The 24,117-nt window shown below is 38.1% G+C and overlaps 1 protein-coding gene across 3 annotated transcripts in view; it reads right to left on the bottom strand.

Moving 5' to 3' along the window:
* The window catches only part of Kmt2c (lysine (K)-specific methyltransferase 2C), a gene marked incomplete at its 5' end in the record, with an annotated part of 175,128 nt that overhangs the window by 38,269 nt on the left and 112,742 nt on the right, over positions 1–24,117 (bottom strand). For all 3 annotated transcript variants that reach the window (XM_013504579.1, XM_013504577.1, XM_013504578.1), the window contains 12 exon segments: positions 402–2,339; positions 2,709–2,891; positions 4,399–4,472; positions 6,765–6,979; positions 7,325–7,457; positions 12,598–12,714; positions 12,815–12,847; positions 13,026–13,154; positions 14,500–14,604; positions 18,211–18,391; positions 21,942–22,072; positions 23,082–23,201. In XM_013504579.1, coding sequence (XP_013360033.1) covers positions 402–2,339; positions 2,709–2,891; positions 4,399–4,472; positions 6,765–6,979; positions 7,325–7,457; positions 12,598–12,714; positions 12,815–12,847; positions 13,026–13,154; positions 14,500–14,604; positions 18,211–18,391; positions 21,942–22,072; positions 23,082–23,201 — 3,359 coding nt within the window.

Here is a 24,117-nt window from a genome sequence, read left to right on the forward strand (position 1 = left end):
CATTTATCACAGTCACAATGACAGTGGGGCTGTAATTCACATGTCTCACTTCTAGGCTGCTCCAAACCCCTGGTGGTACCTGCATGACTGTCCCATCGGGTGACACAGGAAATCTAAGGCTGCCCGATGGGACAGTCATGCAAGTACCACCGGTGGTTTACACTGCTAGCAACCTGTTAACTACTTGATAAATTATACTTAAAAAATAACAATAAATGGAAGATAATGAAACTGAAAGCTCTCAGGATTCCCTAATGATTTCAAGATTAGAATTAGATAACGATTAAATCCAACTCAACTGGTATGAATTTTACCAGTTTTATTTTTCTTACTGCTTGATTAAATGAACAGCTCCCACGAATACCACACTTAAAGCATCTACACACAAGCTCTACGCTCACCTGCCTCAGTTTCTCTGTACCCGCCTGAGACATGTTCGCAGTGTTCTGGGTGTCAGCTCCTCCTGAAGTTGGCACAGGAACAGGAACCTGGGCAGTGCTGGAGAACTGTGGGCCCTGGGAACTCGTAGGAGAGTTTGCAGAGGTGCTGAAGCCCCCCTCTGGACCAGGCCCTGGCTGGTCAGGGACATCACGAGCAACTTGACTGCTTCCAAAAGAATCAGACTGAGGTCTTGGAGTCATTGGAGGCTGATCATAGGGATCACGAGCAGCAGATGAGGAAGCATGGCTGAATGTGTCTGAAAGGCTAGGCCCAGGCGGCCTAGGCGTCTGGGAGCACGTATCAGGTGGCCTCACCAAAGAGCCAGGTAAAGGAGGTGCTCGGTGCTGTGCTGCTTGCAAAAAAGGCTCCTGGTTTGGCACGAGGGCTGGTCTTGTACCTGACGACCTGGTAAAACCCTCGGAAATTCTTGGTCTTGGTGTTGCTGGTGGTTGAGAATAGGGAGTAGAAATTCCAGGTCTTGGAGTCCCAGGAGGATGAGAATATGGATCAGAGTGCCTCTGATTAGCTGCAGATGTAGCAAACATGTCTGTCTGAGTAGAAGGCCTGGGGGTTGGCGGCTGCTGACTATATGGATCAATACTGGTAGGCCGGGGAGTTCCAGGAGGTTGGGAATAAGGGTCCGGGTTGGATCGAGTTGTTCCCGAGGGCTGGGAATAAGAATCTACCACAGGTCGTGGTGTTCCTGGAGGTTGGGAATATGGATCCTGAGGTGCTGCCCTTGACAGGGTTCCAGGCTGAGAAAAAGCCCTTGAAGAATGGGCAAAAGATTCGTTCATTGTTGCACGTGGGACATGGGGAGACTGACTATAGGGATCACTTGACTGACTATGAGGAAAATTATCTACAGGTCTTGGTGTCAAGGAAGGCCTTTCGTAAGTGTCAGCAGACAGTCGCCTTGATGCCTGTGACATCGATCCATAAGGATCCTGAGAGGATGGGGGAGGGTGCAAAGGGGTCTTAAAAGGTCCAGAGCCACTATCGGCAGGGGCAGATGTCAACAAGGGTCGTGCATATGGGTCAGGTATCCGCTGTCTTTGAAAAGCATCTCCCCTAGGAGATGGTTTAGTAAAGTGATCACTGGTTCCAGCTGCTAGAGGACCTTTTGGAGTTTGTTCTGAAACCATAGGAGACCGGGGCAGGCCTAAAGGTTTGGGAAACTGATCTGTCATCGTAGGCCTAGGTGTATCTGGAGCCTTTGCATAGGGGTCATTATTTGTTGCAGAGGAAGAACATAAGTCTCTGACTGGGGATGGTCTGTTGGGTGGTGTCTCACTCAATTGAACGGGCCTTGGTACTGATGATAAGGGCACACAGTTTTCCACTGGAGCAACAGAATTTCTTCTGGAAAAACTATGGCCCCCAGGAGGGGGTCTGGGAGTACCAACCATCTTTGTATAAGGATCAACTGGAGATGGAGGTTGGGAACTAGAAGATCCAGGTGAAAACATCTGTGGAGAATGCGGTTGAGACATGTGAGACTGAGACAGGCCATCCTGAATGGGAACTCGGGATGGGGTAGGAGGAGGAGGTGGGGCCTGTGGCTTGACAAACACATCATCTGAAGGCGTGGAAGCTGGGGTACTGGGTAGCTGTTTCGAGAACAGGTCTTTATGGAATGTCTGAGCAGGAGACATATTTCCATTGGCAGGCTGGGGTGTCAAGGGACTCTGTACCCCACTACTCGGAGTATCTGAACCAGATGGCACAAGAAGGTGTTGAGCACCAAGCTGCTGCTGTTGCTGCTGCTGCTGTTGCTGCTGCTGCTGTTGCTGCTGCTGTTGTTGCTGCTGCTGCTGCTGCTGCTGCTCATTTTTCACCTGTTCTAGCTTCTGTGTAGCTTCGATCTTAGCTTGCTGCTTGCTTTTCTGACGCATTTGCTATTAAAATAGGAAAGAAAAGGCAATCATACGGTTAAGAAAGAAAATAACTATCATGGGGGCAAGGTCAACAGAAAATTAATTTGTTCGATTTCAGCAGGTACCAGATTACTCCCATATTATAATTATAAATTCCCCAAGAAGAGCAGTCATTATTCATCACAGTATCTCCATTTATGCCCAGGGCAGTGCTGTTCATTGTATTTTAATCAACTTTTCAAACCAATTTATTTTACAAGGGAAACAAGTCTACTGTAAGCCACTTTTTCATGTTCTATGAAGAACTATATTATTAAATGACATAAGTGCCCCCCTCTCAAAAAGCAAAAATGCAATTTAAAGGAGAAAATTACTGAAAAAACTTCATACCTGTCTAAATTTCCATTCTTGTTCATGTTCCGATTCTCTTTGCTTTAACGGATCTTTAAAAAGATCTGAATCAATTCGAGAGCTGGGATCGATGCTGTCTTGCTGCTGTTGCCTTTTCATGGAATCATTTGACATCTGGACTTTATTAATGCGTAAAGCAGCTCTGTTGTCTCTGGCTTTTTGCTTTGACAAAAAGAGAAAAAATTACCAGTTATTTTTGAATGTGTTTTAAAAATCAAAATAAAAGTATGGTGAACTTTGTCCTATAAAAGCAAGAAAATATCTAGGTTAAATAATTGAAAACAGTTGAAATATTACTGTTTAGAACTTATAACCTCTCGTAAACAAGGATCTGGACATTTGTTCACACTCTTTCAGCACATTTGTTCACACTCTTTCAGCATATGTCTGGCCACTGAGATACTTCTGTCTACTGAGGATGTTTCTATCTATATATCTGAATTTATGAGATCCCAGGTGCAGTCTAATTCTTAAATTCTAATTCTCTTAGTACATCCTTAGAAGGATGTATTAATGTTCCTCAACTTAGAGAAAAGGAAAACATTATACCAATTCTCAAGACAATAAACTGGACAACTGAAACTTACATTTAAAGAAAAAATCATTGAGAAACATTAAAAATATCCCTTTACTAAATTCATAGCAAAACAAAACAGCATACTGGCACACAAATATTATATACACATAAATATATACAAAGGATGGTCAAAATATGATGAATGTTCACATTTTTAAAGTTTTTTTTACAGTAAAAGACATGTTACCAAAAATTGTAAGTGCATCCAAAGTAAAGGAGACTATTTTAAATATTCTTCGGAACATTAATGGCAATGTGTCTTTCACTGTAGTAACTTTTTAAATTTAAACATTCACTGTATCTTTTGATCGCACATCATACATGCTTGCTCTCTAAATATGATTTAACCAAAGTAATCACTATAACTGAAAATTAGGTACAATGGAAATTCAGTGGAAAATAACTATGTAATTCTCAAAAAATAATGTAAATTTAGTGTGATTCAAAATGAAAGAATCTGATTCCATTCGACAACTGCTATGTGGGGAAAAATTCACTATTTGAACTGTGAATCTTACAAAATTCCCTAGTAATTTCTAGCCGGATCATGTTCTAAAAGTTCCTTAATGGAGTCCTTAATGTGTCTTTCAAGAGTCATAAAGATTCTTTAGTAAATCTTACAATAACAAATTTATTGTAGAAGAACCTGAGGCATTTAAAAATTCACTGTCCAAATTTAGTCATCTTTGCTGAAAAGACAAAATAATCTAAACTGGAATTAGACATGGCCCTAAAACTGATTTCAATACTCAGTATTCTGGTTTACTCACTAACGTATAAAAATAGTGCACTCTGTATCAAGATATAATGAGTCAGGGCATCACTACATAATGAAGCTACCTGTTAGTTGTGCAAATACCAACTAGCGTTCTCCACAAATAGGAAATCTTTGTATTAGCCTAAGGCAACAAAAGTAAGGTTCAACAATGTTTAAAGATTTAACACATAGGAGTTGTTTTAAATACCACATAGGGGGGCTGGGGATTTAGCTCAGTGGTACAGCACCTGCCTGGCAAGTGCAAGGTCATGAGTTTGATTCCCGGTACCAGGGGGAAAAAAGGGGGGGGGTGGAAATATAAAATAAATAAATACCACATAGGGTGCTCTTTCCTGAGAGCTTGCTTTTCTCCACAACTTAGCAATTTGTTTCACTCGAGTGGTCCAGTCTGCAAGAAAAAAACGGATATGCTTTCTTAGGCATGGTAACAATGTAACAGTAAATACAGACTAACATGCCAGTTATTTTTGGAGAGATCTTATTGTCATGATGTGGTAGGCTGGGCATCCCTAATACAGAAATTAGAACTCTGAAACATTCCCAAATTCACAAGTCTGTGCAACAGCAATTGCCACAAGTTGAAAACCCCACATCTGACCTTGTACTACAGGGCACACAAAAAATCAGGTACATTTAAAATGGGACAAGAGAGGAAGGAGACAAAAAAGAACTGAGATGTGTTATGTACATGTACAAATCTCTCCTGATAAACACAATCACTATGTACTACAAACAGTGTGAGTAAAAAGTTCAGTAATGAAAAAATATTGTATAAAATTATCTTCAAGCTATGTGTATGAGGTATAAATGAAACATAAATGAATTTTACATTAAAATTCAGATTCCAGCCGGGTGTGGTGGCACACACCTGAAATCCCAGCACTCAGGAGGCTGAGGCAGGAGGATCGTTCCAAGTTTGAGACCAGCCTGGGCTACACAGTGAGTTCAGGGCTAGCCTGAACTGCATAGTGAGACCCCCATCTCAAGAAGACCAAAAAAAAAAAAAGTGGATCCCATCCGGAAGATATCTCTGAGATAATCTCCTTATTTTGTACATATATGCAAACATTCCAAAACCTGAAAAACTCCTGGTTCCAAGTGTTTCAGATCAGGGATCCTCAGCCAGGAGTAATATTAAGTGGTTTAAATAGCACAACGTTCTTGCCACACAGGAGGTAAAACATTTTCTGAATGAGGTGTTGTCTTATGAACAACATAGCTTGTACAGCTGGGAAATTTTAAATTCAAGGAGTAAGCAGCCAAAACAATTTAAACCACATATGAGAAATCCCTGAAACTATATGAGATACTACCACAATCCAAGATTTGGTGATCTGCACTGAACAAAAGTCCATCAATTTGACCTCAAGGAAACAATCCCATTAAGTAAATAAGCATCTTACCACTAATGTATGCAACATGGAAAAACAATGATTTTAAAGTGTTCTACAAGATTTAGTGTCATGATGGTATATAAAATTTCCAAAAAGCCAGTGAAAATGAAAATCAAGTGACAGACCAACAGCCTTAACATAGTACTGTATTTCATAAGATGCTTGAACCACAAAGTAAAATTATTCAAGAAAATTTACATATATACAATGACGTGTATTTATGTATAATTTACTATAAGGACAACTTATGCTGACACAAAATGACAACCATATATGCTCATTTATAAACAATAATTGTAAGTGTGGTTTTTAAAAAAGCAGGTGAAGACTAGGAATACTGCTTTTAACAGGCATCCCTGCATTAAGCCACTGATTTCTATTACTAGGTATGCTAGCATCTAATTTACTTCTATACTTTACGTATAAAGTAACCAAGGGCATCAACACAAAAAGGTACCAAAATCAAGGGACCTCCGTATGCAAGCCTACTCGGAGGCACACCTCTCGTATCAGGGGAGAGCTTCTGTGTTGACAGAGGGCTACAAAACTACTACAAGCTGAATTTTAATAGCAATTTTAATCAGGGGTTGTCTGACAACATCAACTTGAAATAAAGCATTATTATTTGCAAATATTCACTAAGTATCAATTCTTTAATCCAAAAGTGTCATCTCTGGTTAGTTACAATTTCACAAGCACTACTACCCCATCAAGTGCTGCTTCCACACACGCAGAGAAGACAGGGAGATGTCAGGGTGGAGAGAAGACAGCCAGTTTTAGTGCCAATCACTTGGAACTGACTCTGCTTTAGCTTTACACTGTCAATTAAATGACAAGTTTATGTTCTAGATATTTTTTAAAGAACTGTGCAGCACATTTTTGTAAGCACTGCCAAGGATGCAGAAAATTGATAATTTTATTACTTGAAACAAAGTTTTAGAAATATGCAAATAAGTGTGAGGGCTAGGACTAAGAAAATGCAAACTGTTTCTAGATACATAGAGAACCTTCACTTTGTGAAGAGTCGATAAGAGCAGATGAAACTGCAGCTTAAAAAAATCAGTCATTACACGTGAGAAAAATGTTAGTACGACAGATAGATAATAGCTTGGCATGGTGGCACAGGCCTGTAACCTCAGTACTTGGGAGGCTAAGTCAGGAGGGTCACCTTAAGTTAAAGAGACCAGCCGAGGCCACACAGTGAGTTCAAGGCCACCCTGAACTACATAGCAAGACCTCATCTCAAAAAACAAAACAAAACAGATAATAATACATCCATGACTTACCAGGGAATTCATCCTTTAAATTGGGGAAATTAATATTTGTGTAAAGAACAGGTGCTACAGTGGCCATTTCACCCAGAGCCTCCTCTTTCTCCCACTTCAGCGTGCTCCGTTGGGCGTTTGACATTGTATCATTTTCTCCTTCCACAGTGGGAGCTGATGGTGTCCAGGAGCTATGAGGATCGCTTGCGATTGTATTAAATGCTGGGTTTTTATCCCTGGCAAAAAATGAACACTGTCACTACATAAACAAAAGTAATTTTCTTTTTTTGTCTTTAGGGACAGGGTGTCGCTATGTAGTTCAGACTGGCCTTGAGCTCACTTTGTAGCCTAGGCTGGTCTTGAACTTGCAATGATCCTCCTTGTCTCAGCCTCCCGAGTACTAGGATTACAGGCATGCACCACAACGCCTGGCTAAAAGTAACTTTCTTATACTAAGTGGTTAAAAGTAATATTTGACCACTTTTAGCAAAAAACTGTAAATACACACAAGTAATTTTAAAAGACTAAGAGTACAAATTAGTACAAATTAAATCTTAGTATAAATTCAGGCTTTTTAATACCTGGCATCAGAATAGTGGGGCTGTGCTATAGCTGAGAATGTTCCCAATCCACTTCCAGGAGGCAAAGAATTATGTGGCAGATGAGAACTGGGTCCAATAAGGCCATTCATGAGTGGCATTCGTGAAAAAACATCTGAAGAGAACAAAGGGTCAATGAGTTTGCACATTATTCATAAATAACAGATAGCTGAAATACTCTAAATAAAAACTTTCAATGCTATTTAAAAGGATTTTTTCAGTACTATACTTTAGAATAATACTTGCAGGGTGACTTGTTATGAATTTTGAAATACGGTCTCTATAATTGTTTAACTATGACACAGTGGAAATCACTTTGGCATTCAACAAACAGCCTAGGGTCTGAATCTTACTTTGAGTTGATTTCTATGTGATCTTGTAAAATGAAGGTATTATTATATGAACTGAAATAATGTGTGCATTACACTAAGCATATTGCCTGATATACAGTAAATATTCACTATGTATTAACTTTACAAAAAGAATGAATCAGCTTTTTCTTAATTTTCATTACTGGCAGGTCAGCCCCTAAAAGTGTAAAATCTCCTTCAACTTATTTATGAGCTTTAAATACGTTCTTCTCTAAATACGTGTTAGGCAAATACTAAGACTAACTCATGTTTTCCCACCACTCCTCAAGTGTGTAGCTCCAGTACTCACTGAGATCACCTAATTGTCTAAGCTATTTGGAAATAAACTGTCCCTATTAAAGCAGCTTTCGGGGGGCGGGGAATCAAAAAGAAACTTTTTGTGCACTTTCAAAGAACTCTCCTTTGTTTGTTTGTTTTTGGTTTTATTCCAGGACTGGGAATCAAACTCACAACCTTGTGCTTGCCAGGCAGGCGCTGTGCCACTGAGCTAAATCCCCAGCCCCTTCCCTTGTAAACATGATTTATGAAAACATTCTAATGTGTAACTCTTACAACTTAGATTAGCGTTATTATAGGAGACTGCTATCACCAACTAAAGATACAAAGCAGCATACGGGCAGGGTATACAGCGATCTATACTTGGGATAAGGGCAGCAAGCCTCTAACACGATTACTTTGCTCTACTACTGGATAAAAAGAAAAATCAAGAGCTATGTCTCATACATGTAATGTTCCCCAATGCATAATGTCCATTCCTGTAATCAGATCATCTGAATGTTATAACATGAATGTGCACAAGGCTCCAATGTGTATGAGGAAAGTGAAGTTATTCACAGATATGTTTTCGGGATTTTGTCTTAAGGACCTCCAAGATAGGTCTTATCCTACTAAACACCAGAGCTGGACTCACTAGATCAGTATTTCACAATGACAAATTTCTCATTACACGTAAGTTTCCTGGAAGGATTATTGGGTAAGGTTTCTGTTGCATCTTTCTTGCGGGGAGGGGGATAACTGGGGATTGAACCCAGGGCCATTGCTATAATTGAACTACATCTGCAAGTATCCCCCAGCCCCTCTTAAGACAGGGTCCTGCTAAATCACCAATTAGCCACACTAGGTTCAAACTTGGAATCCTCCTGCCTCAGTCTCCCAATGCACTGGAATTACAGGCATGCACCACCACACCCTGCTAAGATTTCTGCATTTATTCAAAACAGAATGAGACATCTACTTTCAACTTCAGTGAGAAGTGGGTTCCATAAAGGAATCTAAGGTCTTAGTGATAAGTACCAAATGCCTTTTCTGTAAATGAAAGCGTCTTCATTTGGCAAAGAAAACCATCATCTGTCCCAGAGCTATCAGCACTACCTGCCATAACCACATCATTACCAAAACTTTTTCCTAAAGACAATAATGTAACTGTTGCTTACTAAGTACTACACCATATGTCAGCATTATTCTAAAGGCTTTACATGGATTAACTTTGCATACTCACAACAGTAAAACAGAAAACAGTTCACCCATTTAAGAAAGAAGACCCAGAGAAATTGAACACCATGGTCAAGGACAGAGAAGTGACATAAAAAGCATTTTTCCTTCATTATTAATTTAAGAGGTAGTTTTTTATCTTCAAGCCTATCTTAGTTATCCAATTAGTCATACCAGTTGCAACATTTTGGAGGCATGTCTCATAGTGAGAATTGAAATGTTACTTCATTCAACTCACCTAAAGGGACATCACATCACATTATCTCAATCTTTGTGAAATTTCCCTTCTGCTCTCTGACCTGTGTGCTAGTGCCAATGCACCACAATCAGCTCTGTGCTGACACTTCTGCTGGAGTTACTCCTCCAAGCGTCACCAACAGCCTTCCACTGTGCACGGCAATGGCCCCTTCTGAATACTGTACTCATTCACCCATTTCACTCTGCAACCTGTCCCTAATGACCACCATTTCCAAAAACTTCTCACTCAAGTGTCTCAGGCTAATTTTTTTTCACTTTCATTTAACCTTTGAAAAGGGGAAAGATAAAGACTATAAAATCACACACCTAATATAAAGCAGATGAGCCAGGGACACATTTAATTACATCTAGTTAAAGACTTACTCCAGATTCTCTACCACTGGAGGTATAGTCCCTGAAAAAACACCTCATCCTTCCCATGTCAATCAGCACCATTACACACAGAAGTCCTACATGTCTACAGACTTGCCTAAGTGCAACTGCAGGTAGGCCACAACAGGCTGTATGTCCCATTTCTACCAAATGAAAGCCAGTCTAAAACTAAGCTCATTATATCTCTGCTACCTTCTAAAGATACACAGCAAGCCTTCCATTGTTCCTTGTTTTTAGTTTAGGGTATGATGATCCTCCAGGCAAACTCGGCTTTAGGTAAGCTTAGTTCATTTTATTCTCCCTTTCTCCTTCCTTACATTCATTCACTCAGTAGTATTACCCTATTTATTCTTAACTTTCATATCTATTTTCCCTTTTGATTAGCACTTCAGTATCTTTACATATAATCTACATTTTAACTGAATCCCAGCCACAAAACCTTGTTACTACAATTCCTCTTGTCCAAAATCCATTTCTAGCTGGGGAGATAGCTCAGTGGGTAAAGCACCTGTCTAGTGTGCACAAGGCCCTAAGTTCAATCCCCAGTTCCAGCCAAAATCCATTTCTAATACTGACAAGAGAGCTACTCTGCCACAGACATAACTAATCAGGTCATTCCATTGGCACAGGGCATTCAATGGTTTGTAGAAGCCTTTAAGAAAAGGCTAAATGCTTGTCTCGTTTTCCTAGCTGTCTATAATTTAGTGTCAACACTTCCAGTTTGCCCCCTTAAACACAACTTCCTCATTTTTTCCTTCATGCTCAGAAAATGTAGAGGTTGCCATTTTTGAATACCTTACTGTCACCCTACATATAACTTGATTATGTTTAACCCTTAAATATTTTCTTTAAAGTATAAACACTGAAATCCCAGCAATTGTACACACACGCACACACACACGTTTTCTATCTGTAAATGACTGAATGTCTACACATGTGGAATCTACAGACACAGGGGGCTGACATAGGCACACATTTCTACACACACAGATAACAGATTCTTAAAGCTCTACTTGAGTCATACCCTAAGTCAGTTGTATAAATGAAAGTCTAAAATACTAGGGTTACAACCTTGTGAGGGTAAGCAGCCTTATTAGTTATCTTGTACTGCAAATTTAGCACCTAGCTAAAAAAAATCTTTCTAAAATTGAGGCCAAGCCTAATGGAAATTCCCGTGGTCCCAGGAATAAAGAGGTTAAGGCAGGAGGACTGCCATGAGTTTAAGGCCAGCATGTGCTACACAGTGAATTCAAGGCCACCCTGAACTACATAAGATGACCCTGTCTCAAAAAAAAAAAAAAAAATCACAAAAAAAACAAATCAAAACCGGGTGGGCGTGGGGGAGGACCACAGTGAGGTGATTTTCATAATGACTTCAGAGCTTGTATAAAGGAACACATCTTTAACCAATTCAGTTTCTAAAATATGTAACTTTAGTTACAGAAAACATGAAGATAAACCATTTTTATTTGCTAAAGAATTTTTAATTATTAAAAAAAAGATGGGAGTAATTAAGACAAGGAACATTCATGGCATGTATTTTAACCAAATGTAAACCCCATGTTTAGTCTAGCAACCATCAAACTAGTGGCAAAACTAGTAGAAAATCAAACATCTAAATTATATGAATTTTGGAATTTTTTATGCCCACGCAGAACTGGTAAAGACATTATCTGAATATTTAATCACTAAGGATAAGAGCGTATAAAGATATCATTATTCAATTAAACATATATTCATAAAGCCATGACAATGAGACATAGAGAAATGGTTTTATGCTCAAATTATCAAAAATATATGCCACCATAGAATTACAAACTCCAGCCGGGCATGGTGACACACACCTGTAATCTCAATACACATGAGGCTGAGGCAGGAGGATCCAGGAGTTCTAGGCCAGCCTAGGATACAAAATGAGCTCAAGGCCAGCCTGAACTACACAGTGAGACCCTGTCTCAAAAAAACAAAAAAAAAGCCAGAATTACAAACTCCATTCTAAAGAAGATTCCTGGATTTGTAGAACTCAAGCTATACCTTCGGATCTTAATTCTAGGCTATGAGATTTCAGCTCTCCAGGAAGAGAGAGAAAACTGAAGTCCTTAACCTATGGTACAACTAGTTACAAGTAGGTAGAAAAACAACTGATCCAAAGAAAGAGACAAATTTCCACAAAATTCCTTCAAAGCCCAAAATTGGGACTTGGTCACTGGTTTATTCTGCATATATGTACTAAATACATATTCTTAAGCCAAGCATATAGCAATGAATGAGACACAGGTGTTCTCAATAGAGAAGACCTTAACTCCCCCAGAGATATTGATATTTGTGGCCCAGGTTACAAGTGAAAGAGTACAGGACAGGCGTGGAGAGTTGGCTGGCTAACCGCTGAGGAAAGGGCAGTGAAGCAGAACAGATCACTTTGTGAAAGGCAGGCAGGGGACAGTGAGGTCTGGTGCTCCAAAAGAGCAGTCACCGTGCAGGAATGACCACATGGCTGAAGTCAGCTGGAGCTGGGACTCAGGGAAGGGGCAGGGTAAGTGTGCAGAGCAGAGCTGTCACAAGATGAACTGCGGACTGCAGGCAACTTCAGGGAAGGAGACAGGTGACTGAAGCTAGTATTTCTCCATCATCACAACCAAGTGTCCTCTGTTCATCTGCATTCAGTGGCGACTATGAGTGCTGAAGAATAAGGCAAAACTCCCGTGGGTGCACATGTGTGTGTGTCTGCGATACAGAACAACACTCAGAAAAGTAGTAACATACCCGGGTTGTGCACTGGTAACAGCTGTGGTGGGGGTGGCTGTGGTAATGGAGCTGGCTGTGTGCTCACAGGACTCAGCACAGCAGTGAACAAGTCTTCAACATCCTTTCCTCCCAGCTCTATGAGGGAAAACAAGAACAGTAGCAAGATTAATCAACTATTAAGGTCACAGCAGAGGGAATCTCATTTTTATAGATTAAATATTCAGAACACAAATACCTGGAATTTTATACAACTTGCCAAGAATTGCTCCTAGGACAAAAGAAATACGAATATCAACAACTACCAATTCAACATATTATCTAAAAAAAGCACTCAATAAAGAAATTGTGAAAACAGAAGTCGAGTCATAAGTAAGCATGCAGGAATCTTTGAAAGTCGTATTTACTCATGTCTTTTAGAAACCCTAGATGCAGGGCAGATATTTTACCATCTGTAACCATTTTGTCTAACTCAGGACTGAGGATCCCATCAAGCTGCTCCTCAGTTAATGGTCGTGAAGTCTGACTGACACTTGGCTGAGGCAAAGAGGAAGGGTCATCAGCAACGGGACCAATATCTGGAAGAGCAAGGTAAACAAATGAAATGGTGAGTTCAGGACACACGCGAAATGTGTGTGCTGTCTGTGTGCACTAGCGTACAACAGCTCAACTAAAGTAAGTGAAGTCTCTAGTGCTGACTTCAGCAGGATTCTTCCAGCCATCCGGATGGCCCACCAGCAAAAACTAGGTTCCTTGTACTTGGGAATCTACACACCAGCTAAAGCTATCTTGTAATTAAAGTAAACACATTTCCCAGAGAAACATATCAGATTTAACTTAGCAATTTCTGCCAAAAGGAAACCCCAAATTAAGAGAGGAGTCTCTAAGAAGTCATTATATAAATGTTTTAACTTAGAAAATACTGGCATCAAATGTACATTCAGTTATGAGGTACAATATGCAAAACAGCAGAGAGAAATTTCATACAAATGAAAAGCTCTAAATTCTCTATGGTTTAATAATCATTACCCCTTTGTAAATAATTTTAAGGTTTTTAGTACTCAGTAATCACGTTCTGAAAATGTAGATTATGTTTATAAGTGACGCCCCTTATCTCACACATGCTAGTATTTTCGGCAATAGTCACATGTGAAAGTTGTCTATCTACACTTTTTCATGCTTTCTTAGTATTATTGCCTTTAAAAGCAGAATTGCCTTTAAAAGCAAAATTATTGCCTTTTCTGTTCTTATTTGATCTTATATTAGCAACTAGCTCTAACATTTAAGTAATATTATAAATTATATATTAATAAGCATGAAGCCATCTGTTTAAAAATACTACTAAGAAAATCACCCAAAGCACAGTACAGCAACACTATGCATTAGCTGTACAGAAAAAGGGAAAAGCGAAGTATGGATTAGTAACAAATTAGCACTACTAACAAATACGCATGCACCTATAGGTTGTTTCAGCTGAAGTCACTATGAAAAAGACTACTTCTAACCAGCGGCCATCCATTGCTCAGTTTCTTACCAAACAGGAAAGGTGAGCTCTCAACCTGGAAAGTGCATAAATCAAGACCTACGAGACCCAAACCAAATAAAACGGATGATTACACAGGAGCAAGAAGGGTGGGAGATGCAAACAAGAGGTAAGGTACAGCAAGACTCTAAGGCAGCACGCCTAAATCTAGTGCAATTAGAAAGCCAACGGAAAGAACTAACTTGCTATATACAACCCCTCCGAAAGCAGAAAAACCAAGGTAGATCCATGAAAAGAAAAATGGTGGCCTCTTTGCCAAAGTCAAAGCACAAAACAAAAAGCCACTTCATCACTGTAAACATACTAAAGATGGAATGTGCTCTGCAAACATGTGCCTCTCACATGACAACAGCAAGCAGGCGAACAGCGCTCATCTATACCTGAATGATCAACCGATTTGGCTAGGTCATCGGAGATTATCCCAAGAATGTCATCATCTGTATTCAAGACTTCAGAAATATCAGCTAACGGGTCATCAGCAGTACCTAAACATAGCAAGTATAGTTTTAAATTTTCAACATTTTCCTAAACATTAAACTCTAAAAAGCCCTAAGCCAAACAATTAATAAAATATTTAAGATCACAGCAGATACCAATGATAAAAACTTAGTTTTACTTCTAAAGTTAGGCATTTTCATGGCACAGGCACAGGTTTTAAACAACAAAAACGTTAAAAATTTAGATTATGTTTTGTGACTGATGAATACTGACAAAACAAAATTTAAAGTAAAGACCTGTAGGCCATAAAGTGAAGTAGAATGCTGTAAGAAACAAAGGAAAAAATTTTTCATTAGAGAAGTGGCATCTCTAAAATGACATGCAGAAAATAAAACACAGAAGTTAATAAAGTATGAAAAAAGCTTTATTTTGAAATTCCTTGTTAAGTGTAAGCCAGGTACCAGACTACTTCTGGCTCTGCTCTTCATAGTAATTACTCATTCACTCATTTATATACATACTTTCAGTACCAACAGGAATATGCTATGGATTATTTATCTGAATAAAACATCAGTGATAAACAGAAAGGTCTGGCCCTCAGGGACTCTCACACAGAGAGAGACACAGTAATCAGATGACAGCACTAAAATGAAAATAAAAAATGGTCAACATAAACTATGGGGATGCTGCACTTCATAAAGCAGTCAGGAAAGACCTTCTCAAAGAGACTAAGCAGAGATCTAAATGAAATGAAGAGGTACTGCACACCAAGATGCAGAAAATCCTCCAAGTAAAGGTGAAGCTGCTGTAAAGGCCCTGGGCAGAGAGAGTCTGACCACACAGGAGATCAGAGTGGCCAAAGTAGTGGGAAAAGAGAGTGAGGAAACCAAAGCCAAAGTGGCTGGCTTGGGATGTACCCTCAAGGTGGAGCGAAACCTGGACAGGTGAGATGCGGGATGCAAGAGAATGAGAAGACAAGGAAGATGCTAAGGGGCTTGGGCCTAACCCAGCAGGAAAGGGTTAGAACTCTTAGGCTAACTTCTAGTAATTATATTAGTCATCAATTAAAAAACACTTGAGATTTCTAATCCACTTCAATTGCTTTTTTTACCTAAGAAAAACAGAAGGGGAATGGACATTTAAATACTGATCAAGTATCTCTATGAAACAAAGAATCCTGGTGGTATTAAATATATACTTCTCAAAAACATTCATACAAGCTGGGTGCGCACGTGTAATCCCAGTACTAGGGAGGCTGAGGCAGGAGGATTACTGTGAGCTCAAGATCAGCCTGGGCTACATAGAGTTCAAGGCCACTCCGCATTACAAAGCGAGACCCTGTCTCAAAAATTCAAAGTGAAAAAGAAAAAAAAAATCATGGTAATTTTTCAAATTAAAATGTAACATAAATTTTGTATACCCAAATATTCAGAAAATTCTTTAAAGAGATAAAATTATTTCACTGATGTATTCTCTAGATAATAGTATTTTTGAAAGAAATTATGGACAGTTCTCAAGGGAGCCACTTAATGTTTGTGTTTGTTTTACAGTAATGTAATTCTACTACATAAATTATAACATTTTTAGAAAGGTTCTGTTTAAAAAGTATGTCCTTACCTAAAGTAGTATGTTTTATACTTTACAACAAATCACTAAAATTTGTTTGATGGACTACACTGAATGAGTAAAAAGAAAAAATATTATTAATCTTCCATTATAAAGGCAAACAGTAGGTCAACTAATTACATTTAATTTCGGTTAGGTTTTGAAATGTGTGCTACTCCCCTCCACCACGTTCTGGTATTACAGTAAAAGCACTATTTCTTTAGCAGTTTTGTGGGACAAACAATCAAATAAAGTAAAAAGAAAAAAAAACTATCAGTGTCTTTTCTATCACTGTAAGTTCTCGTCCAATTACAAACCTTTTCCTTATTATTTTGGTAGTACTAGGGACTGGACTTAGGCCTTCTCATTGAGCCATATCCCCAGTCCTTTTTTCTTATTTTGATACAAGGTCTTGCTAAATTGTCCAAGCTGAGCTCAAATTTTCACTCCTCCTGCCTCAGCCCCCCAGAACACTGGGATTACAAATGTGCACCACCACCCCCAGCTAATCTCTTTCCTCATAAAACTCTATGCAAAGGACTCCTATTAAAAGTCCTCAAGTGGCACATCAGGGTACGTAAGATATATAAGATTCAAGGACCCACAAGTCTTCCATTATACCTTAATTTAACAACATAGTGATATGGATAGGAATTAGCAAGTACTTAATAGAATGCAAACTTTAAAAAAATATTCTGCTAAGACGGAACGAAGGGCACAGACTGTAGTCCCATTTTTTCAGCCCTCACTACCAGTGGAGAGGTAGACTGGATATGCTACGTGTACAAAAGGAGGAAAGATAACTTCTAATTAATTATTTCAATAAGTCAATTAGAAAACTAGAGAAGTCTCTCAGCTTCTCCAAGCCATTGGTTGCACGGACCCCTACAAAAATAAAACCTGTAGCTACTCATGTTCCTTAAGTTGGCCCTTCATATTTGCAGACAGACAACCTGCAGATGAAAGTGAGCCAACTGTATTTTAATCTAGGACAAGACTAAGTTAACAAAACTGGTAACTACCTAATATCAAAAGTCATTTTTTCAGCTGGATGTGGCAGCAAATGCCTGTAATCCCACCACTCAGGATGCTGAGGCAGGAGGATTGCCAAGAGTTCAAGGCCAGCCTGAGCTTCGGGCTCCATAGTGAGATTAAGGCCAGCCTGAAGTACATAGTGAGACCTATCTTAAGACAAAAGTTTTTTCAGTGGAGGGCTGCCTTAAAATTGTTTTCCAAAATGCGTTTATCAAATGAACTGAACAACAGATATACTCAATGGCAAAAAGAAAGCTTGTCAGAAAAACGTTCACTTATAATTGACAGTACTAAAAACCTAGAAGTGGGGAAAGACACAGTGCCATGGGTCCAACGACACTCAGAGCCTTGTCAGCATGACTGCATACCCTGACTAAGTTCTCTCATTCCTCCCAGATTCCTGAAGAGTTCCACATCCCCTCGACCTAAGACACAGCTCTCAAATGGAGGGTTTTGCACACCAAGAACCAGTTAGCATTGTCTGATGACTCTGACTGCAGTGACCTCAGGCAGCCGGAAATAACGTCACCCACTCTGTGGCCCAGAACAGCTCCTTTCCCCACAACAAAGAAGTGGAAGAAACCAGGACGCAGGACAACATACTGCAGCACACTAGGCGTCTAGTTCCTTCTTACAGCATTCTTTTTGGTTTCTGCTATGAGTTTTTTTTACCTATGTAACTAACAAAAACATATTTTACCTTAAATTGAAGAGAACAACTCAACCAACTGTGGCCAAGTTATCTCCCCTTGCATTGTCCTCAGTAAAGTGTAAATTGAATGTTTTCCTTTACAACTCCTGATTGTGGTGTAGTGTATAGGTAAATCAATTTGCCAAATCTCACAGACCTAACCACTTAAAGTAGCTGCATTTACTAAACGTAAATTATACTTCCACAAAGTTGTTTTTAAAAACGTATATAGGTCAAACAAAAGCATTTCTAAGGTTGAATTAAAAGGAAGGTAAATGCCATCTGATATAAAGAAAAAAAAACTGTAAGTTAGTCTACATACCCTGAGTTCCAGGTTTTGCTGGAGTTGAGGAAGAACTAAGCAGTGGATCTAAGGAAGGATCCAAGAAACCTGTGTTTGTGTTTGTTTTATATGAAAGCTGAGCTGCATCTTCTGATAGGTTATCTAAATTCAGCTTGTTCTGTCTACTTGTATCTAGAAGATCTTTTCCAAAGAAAGCTTCCTAGACAAAGACAAGCACATGAGAAAATGATCAGTTATAAAATTCTAGGCAGATACTCTTCTGTCATCATTGTGCAATATAAAAATTGAAGATAGAAATATAAAAAGATTCTGTCAATTCTTTTACAGATTCCTCTCATTTTAAAAATAAGATTTTTGTAGCTTTAGTACTAGAGACAAATAAAATTATAGAAACATACACACACAATTATGTCAAATATGTTCCTAGCAACTGCAGGATGATAATTCAATTCCAGGAGCTCAGGTTACAATTAAATTTAAAAATTGATAGATTTATAATACCATTGGTACCTTAATTCATATTATAAGCAAAACTAAAGCTTCAAGAATACTACTAATATTTATAGATCACTTGCAGAGGATAACACAAGACTTTGATGTATAGCTTTAATATTTATATATTACAGGTAGATTTAGTAATCCTATATTGATTCATATACTGTAATTACACAGAAGACTTCTACTATAAATCTGAAGAAGGTTTTTTACAGTTATTTTAACCACACTATGTGGGCAGCATCTGCAACTGCTGAAAGTTCTGGCTTACTGTCCGTCCAGTCAGGTGGACACTCCTCCACGTCCACACACCTCCTCCAACTTTGGGCTAGTGCTAGTGCATTTAGCTGAGGTCCTGACTGCAGGTCTCCCTGACCCTGTTCAGTGATCAATACAGAAGACAAAAAGGAAGCCTGCAGGGCCCATTTTCTTTTGTTTCAATGTGGCAACCCTGCTCTGGTCTGTTTTTTACTACATGGCTTGTCGGGTAAAAGGATTCTTTGAAAGACAATTTTGTAGTAGCCATCAACATTTAACACATTTTTGCCAAACAGGAAAAAAAAAGGTTCACTGAAGCATTTTTAAAATACAAAAAGTGAAAACATCGTTTATGTTCCTGAGGAGGCATATAACTAAATCATTTATATATACTTGTACTACAAAATACAATTTTGAAAAATATGTGAGCCGTGCTATCTAATATCTAAGAAAAGCCCTGAAATCTGTTACTAATTGGGATGGACACTAAAGAAAAAGCAAGTTGAGGGCTTGGGATGTAGCTCAGTGGCACGTAAGTGCCTATCATACTCAAGGCACTTAGCTCCACAAAAAAAGCTGAATGATATGACATATCATGCAGCAAAATATACAAATCAAGGCTATTATAAGCATGTACAAATAAAATATGAAGGGATTATATTTTGAAAAGGATTAAGGGGTAATGTCTGCTTAGGTGACGGTTTATTGGGTTTTAAATTTTCATAGTTTTTAAACAAACAAGTTGTTCACCATGAAAAATTTAAAAATCCAGAAAGCTAGAAAACTGAACGGAAGATAGTTCGCTCCTTTTCCAGCAACGCTCTGATTATCAGGTAAAGTGCTGAACAGCACAAAGCACCCTCAAAATTTAGAGATTATTTGTTTAATCCTTTATAAATTTGAGAAATTGGAGACCATAATTAAGCAGTATTTTTAGTAATTCATGGTGACTCTACCAGTAATTATCAAGAAATGGAACACATATTAACTTGGGGAGGTTTCAGTTGCTGTAGTTAACACAGAAGAGGATTCCCACAGGATTCCTAACTTTATACTGTTAAGTGACTTGAAGAACCAATCAGGAACTATACGTATAGTACTAAAAAGATCCTAACTATCACACAGTATCACTAAACTATCAGATCTCATAAATATTTCTAGGACAGAGATTATACAGCTCATCTAAACACTTTTTAAGAAAATGTAGAAAGAATGCTATTGAATCCCTGGTACATTTTTGTCAGTATGTGCTCCCTTAAAGGGGGGAAATACAACCATTATAAGACACCTAAGAAATAGTACCAATACAAAGGCTTCTTTTAGCACATTAACTGGAAAAAAAAAAGTTCAATCTTAGTGTTGGGTATGAACAAAAAATACAGCCTATTAAAGTAAGGTCTCAGCAATAATTGCTAAATCAGGTCCAATACTTTCAGTGACACTTGTCATTGTATTAAAAAGTCAGTCTCCACACTTTCATAAACAGGTAAGAAATCCTCCTAAACATACATTACAGTTTACAGATGGGGAGCAGCTCATATGCTCAGGACTCCCAGAAAGGTCTGCTAAGAAAGGAAATGAGGCAAAGAGGAAACAACACGATCAAAAATACAAACAAGTACGGAGTTTTTTCCTGACCAATGAAATTACAGTTTAAAAGTGGAAAGCTAGGATGAAAGAATATTTCAAGGAACTAAGGAGAAAATAAAACATATCTTAAGTCTATATGAAAGTAAGGCACAGAGTAGACATTGGACATATCTATTCTCTGTTTTCCCCTGCAGTGCTGGGGATTGAACCTGTGGCAAACAGATGGTGAACAGAACAAGGTCACCCAACTATTTCGAGAGTGCTATGTAAGAACTCTAAAGTGTGAACTCTTTAATAGGAATAATGTCATTAACATGTTAGTACTCCAATTGTTAAAATAGAAAGCTGCATAGGAATTGAAAGAAATTGTGTGTGTGTTTATTTATTTACTTATTCATGTGTTTTTGAAGACAGGGTTTCGCCATGCACTTCAGGTTGACCTTAAACTCACTTTGTAGCCCAGCCCAGGCTGCCCTCAATCACACACAGTGATCCTCCCGCTTCACACCCTCTGAACACTGGGGTTATAGGTGTGTACCACCACACCCAGGAGAAATTGTGTTTTAAGACAAGTTAAACTAGTAATAGCTAACTGGAAAATTAAAAACTATGTACAATTCAAGCAGGGTATGCTACATAGATCATAGTTTCATGAAAGGACAGATCAGATGAACAGTTACATACACTGAAATTGGGATGGACACTCAGTGATAGTCTGTCCCAGTTCAACGGAAGAAACAGAGGCGCAGAAAGGATGAATACCAGGCTCAGAATCTAAAGTATTTCGGGTCCATGTTAGATTTTTTTTTTTCTAGTCCTATTTCTAATATAGAGGTTTTTTAACAGATTAAATGGCTTTATATTCTTCTATGACTTAATGTTTATAAGATTAACTAAAAGGTTTTTTTAGTCTACATATATAAAATACAATTTCTTCATAATGAGACATATCTTCTAATTTGTATTTTGGAAAACAAAAGAATTCTTTGGCTTAGTCTTTGGCTTACCAGGCTTCTCAAAGTAGTAGCCAATGACTAAAGCTGTTACTCTGGCTGCTTAAACTTATCTTTATTCAACAGTTACTGTAACTTGTACAGGCCAAGGGAATTTTCAACAGGATCTAGACTAGGCCTGCACACAGATTATCAAAGATAAAGAAGACAGCTCTACATACTCCAAGGAGTCCTTCTTATAGCTTATAAAATGTTTAGAAGAGAACAAGTGAGATAAACTTTATGAAAAGTGTCAGCACAAAAAAGCATAAATTTTAATTTTTAAGGGGCTGTGGAAGGCAAAATGACATTTATGACTAAATGAAAATAACAACAAATCCACTTTTAAAAACTTAACATATTACATTCTCTCAATTAACAAACAATGTAACGTAAGGTAAAGCACAATATTACTTGTAGATAAGCAGGGAATGTTTCTTCAAGTTTATTTTTCCTTTTTCGGTATCTTTTCTTTATTTTTTCAGTGCTTTCAGCAACAGAAACAGATTCATCCACCAGAGTATCTGGTAACTGCTCACTCCAGCCTGAAATAAGAGTCACATTTATACATATGTGGCATTTAAATTTCAAACAAATCCACCTACATTCTATTTAAACAAGTTTTTATGTCACAAAAAGATCTCAAAGAAAGTTTATTAGTAAGTTTTAAGCATCATAAAATTTAATTTCATGTCTATTTAATATTAGCATATTTCCTGTTCTCTTAATAACCAGCATTTTCTTGCAACACAGAAACTTGTTTTTTAAAACACAACATGTAGTTACAGATGTCAAACCTGAAAATACTGAATTTTCATGTGTCTGCGTACTCATATACCCCTACAGGAAATTTGGAGGACACAACTTTCTGTAAAATATACTGGAAACAGACAGGAAAAATCTTTTTTCAAAAATGTTTGTGTTTCCTTCTAGCAATTCTAAGTTCAGAAATATATTATTAATGAGGTTATTCTCTGAAGCACTAAGAATGAGAACATGTTCACTGGTAGATGTGTTTATACAACATTATAGTTTTATCAAAAGCCACTGGAGTAACCTGTCACTTTCAATTAAACTGCACAGATCTGAGTTGCATTTTAAGAAGCTGAAGCCTTTGTTTAGATGACCAAAAAGTATCTTACATAAGTAAGCGATTGAGTCCTTACATTGCCTATACTTAATATAGGAAATACATTTAATGAAGAAGAAGTCTTGGAGGAGTGGTCTGAGTGATAGCTCAGTACAGAGCATGTTCTTAGCATATGTGAGGCCCTTGGGTTCAATCTTCAGGACCAAAAGGAATAAAAAAAAAAAAGAAAAAGAAAAAGAAAAAGAAAAAGAAAAAGAAAATAAATTAAAAAGGAAAAGAGTCTGTTGTATTTAAATCATTTTTTTATCAAACCTGACTGCTATACTAAGTATGAATTATACGTGCATTTAAATCCTTTGATCAATAAGAGCAATATAGTTGTGACAGTGGCATTATTTATGATAGTTCTTTCTAATAAAGACATCAAGATCAAGGGGTTAAATCAAAGAAATTCAGTACTATACCATCATCTCTGTTAGGTAACTGCTCGGTAATAGAGCCTGAGGAATCTTTTCTGATCACAGATCTCTTCGTTTTTCCTTGCCCTGTTCGACTTCTTTGTCGTACCATAAATCCACCAATACCTGTCCAAAACAAGAAATTAGATAAACTGATAAATACTTTTAATTTGTTCCTATATATATACTGTACTTCTACAGTAAGTAAGATGAAATTGCTTTAATAGTGAGGCATTTTCCAACATTCATTCTGGGCTATTCTAAATTAATAATCTCATTTTTCTGTAAAACAGAACAGGTTTCAAATAAAAAAAATTAATGCTACTGTTATCACTAATTAAGCAGGAATTAAAATTTTCTAGAGTACAAAAAGAATTCCATGCATTTACCCTTCTAGACTAGGTCAGAATAAACACTGAACAGTAGATTATGCTCTTTTGTCTACTAAACATCAAATTATTAACAGTACACTGTAATCATTGGTACATTAGTGAAGAACACAACATACAAACTAAATAAGGCATACATTGATGAATACAGCCATCCCCAAACTTTGAGAATTTCTTCCCAAGAGGGGGCAAGGGTCAGATTCAAGGGAGCATGTCACCTCGATCTCTTGGACATGCAATTCACTGTGGGGTTTGTGCCTGTATGAGAATCTAACAATGCTGCTGATCTGACAGGAGACAGAGCTCAGGCAGCAAGGCAATTAGAGCAGCTGTAAACACAGATGAAGCTTCCCTCGACAGCCGCTCACCCCATGCTATGTGGCCTGGTTCCTAAGAGGTTAGAGACCTGTACCAGCTTGTGGTCCAGTGGCTGAGAACCCCTGGATTAATCTGACTCGAATCTGTGCCTAGTTTTTCTACAGTATGAATGCCTTATGTTTAGACATAAGACACAGAGCTCCCAAGTTGAGAGCACAAAATCTGGACACACAATACTGTGTAATTCTATTTAATAACTAAATTTGGGCAAGTAATCCTTCAGTGCCACAGTTCTCTGACTGATAAAATGGGGACAGTATATAGCACCTTCTCAC

Source organism: Chinchilla lanigera, unplaced genomic scaffold, assembly GCF_000276665.1.
Source record: "Chinchilla lanigera isolate Chin_1 unplaced genomic scaffold, ChiLan1.0 scaffold00090, whole genome shotgun sequence".
NCBI classification, from domain to species: Eukaryota; Metazoa; Chordata; class Mammalia; order Rodentia; family Chinchillidae; genus Chinchilla; species Chinchilla lanigera.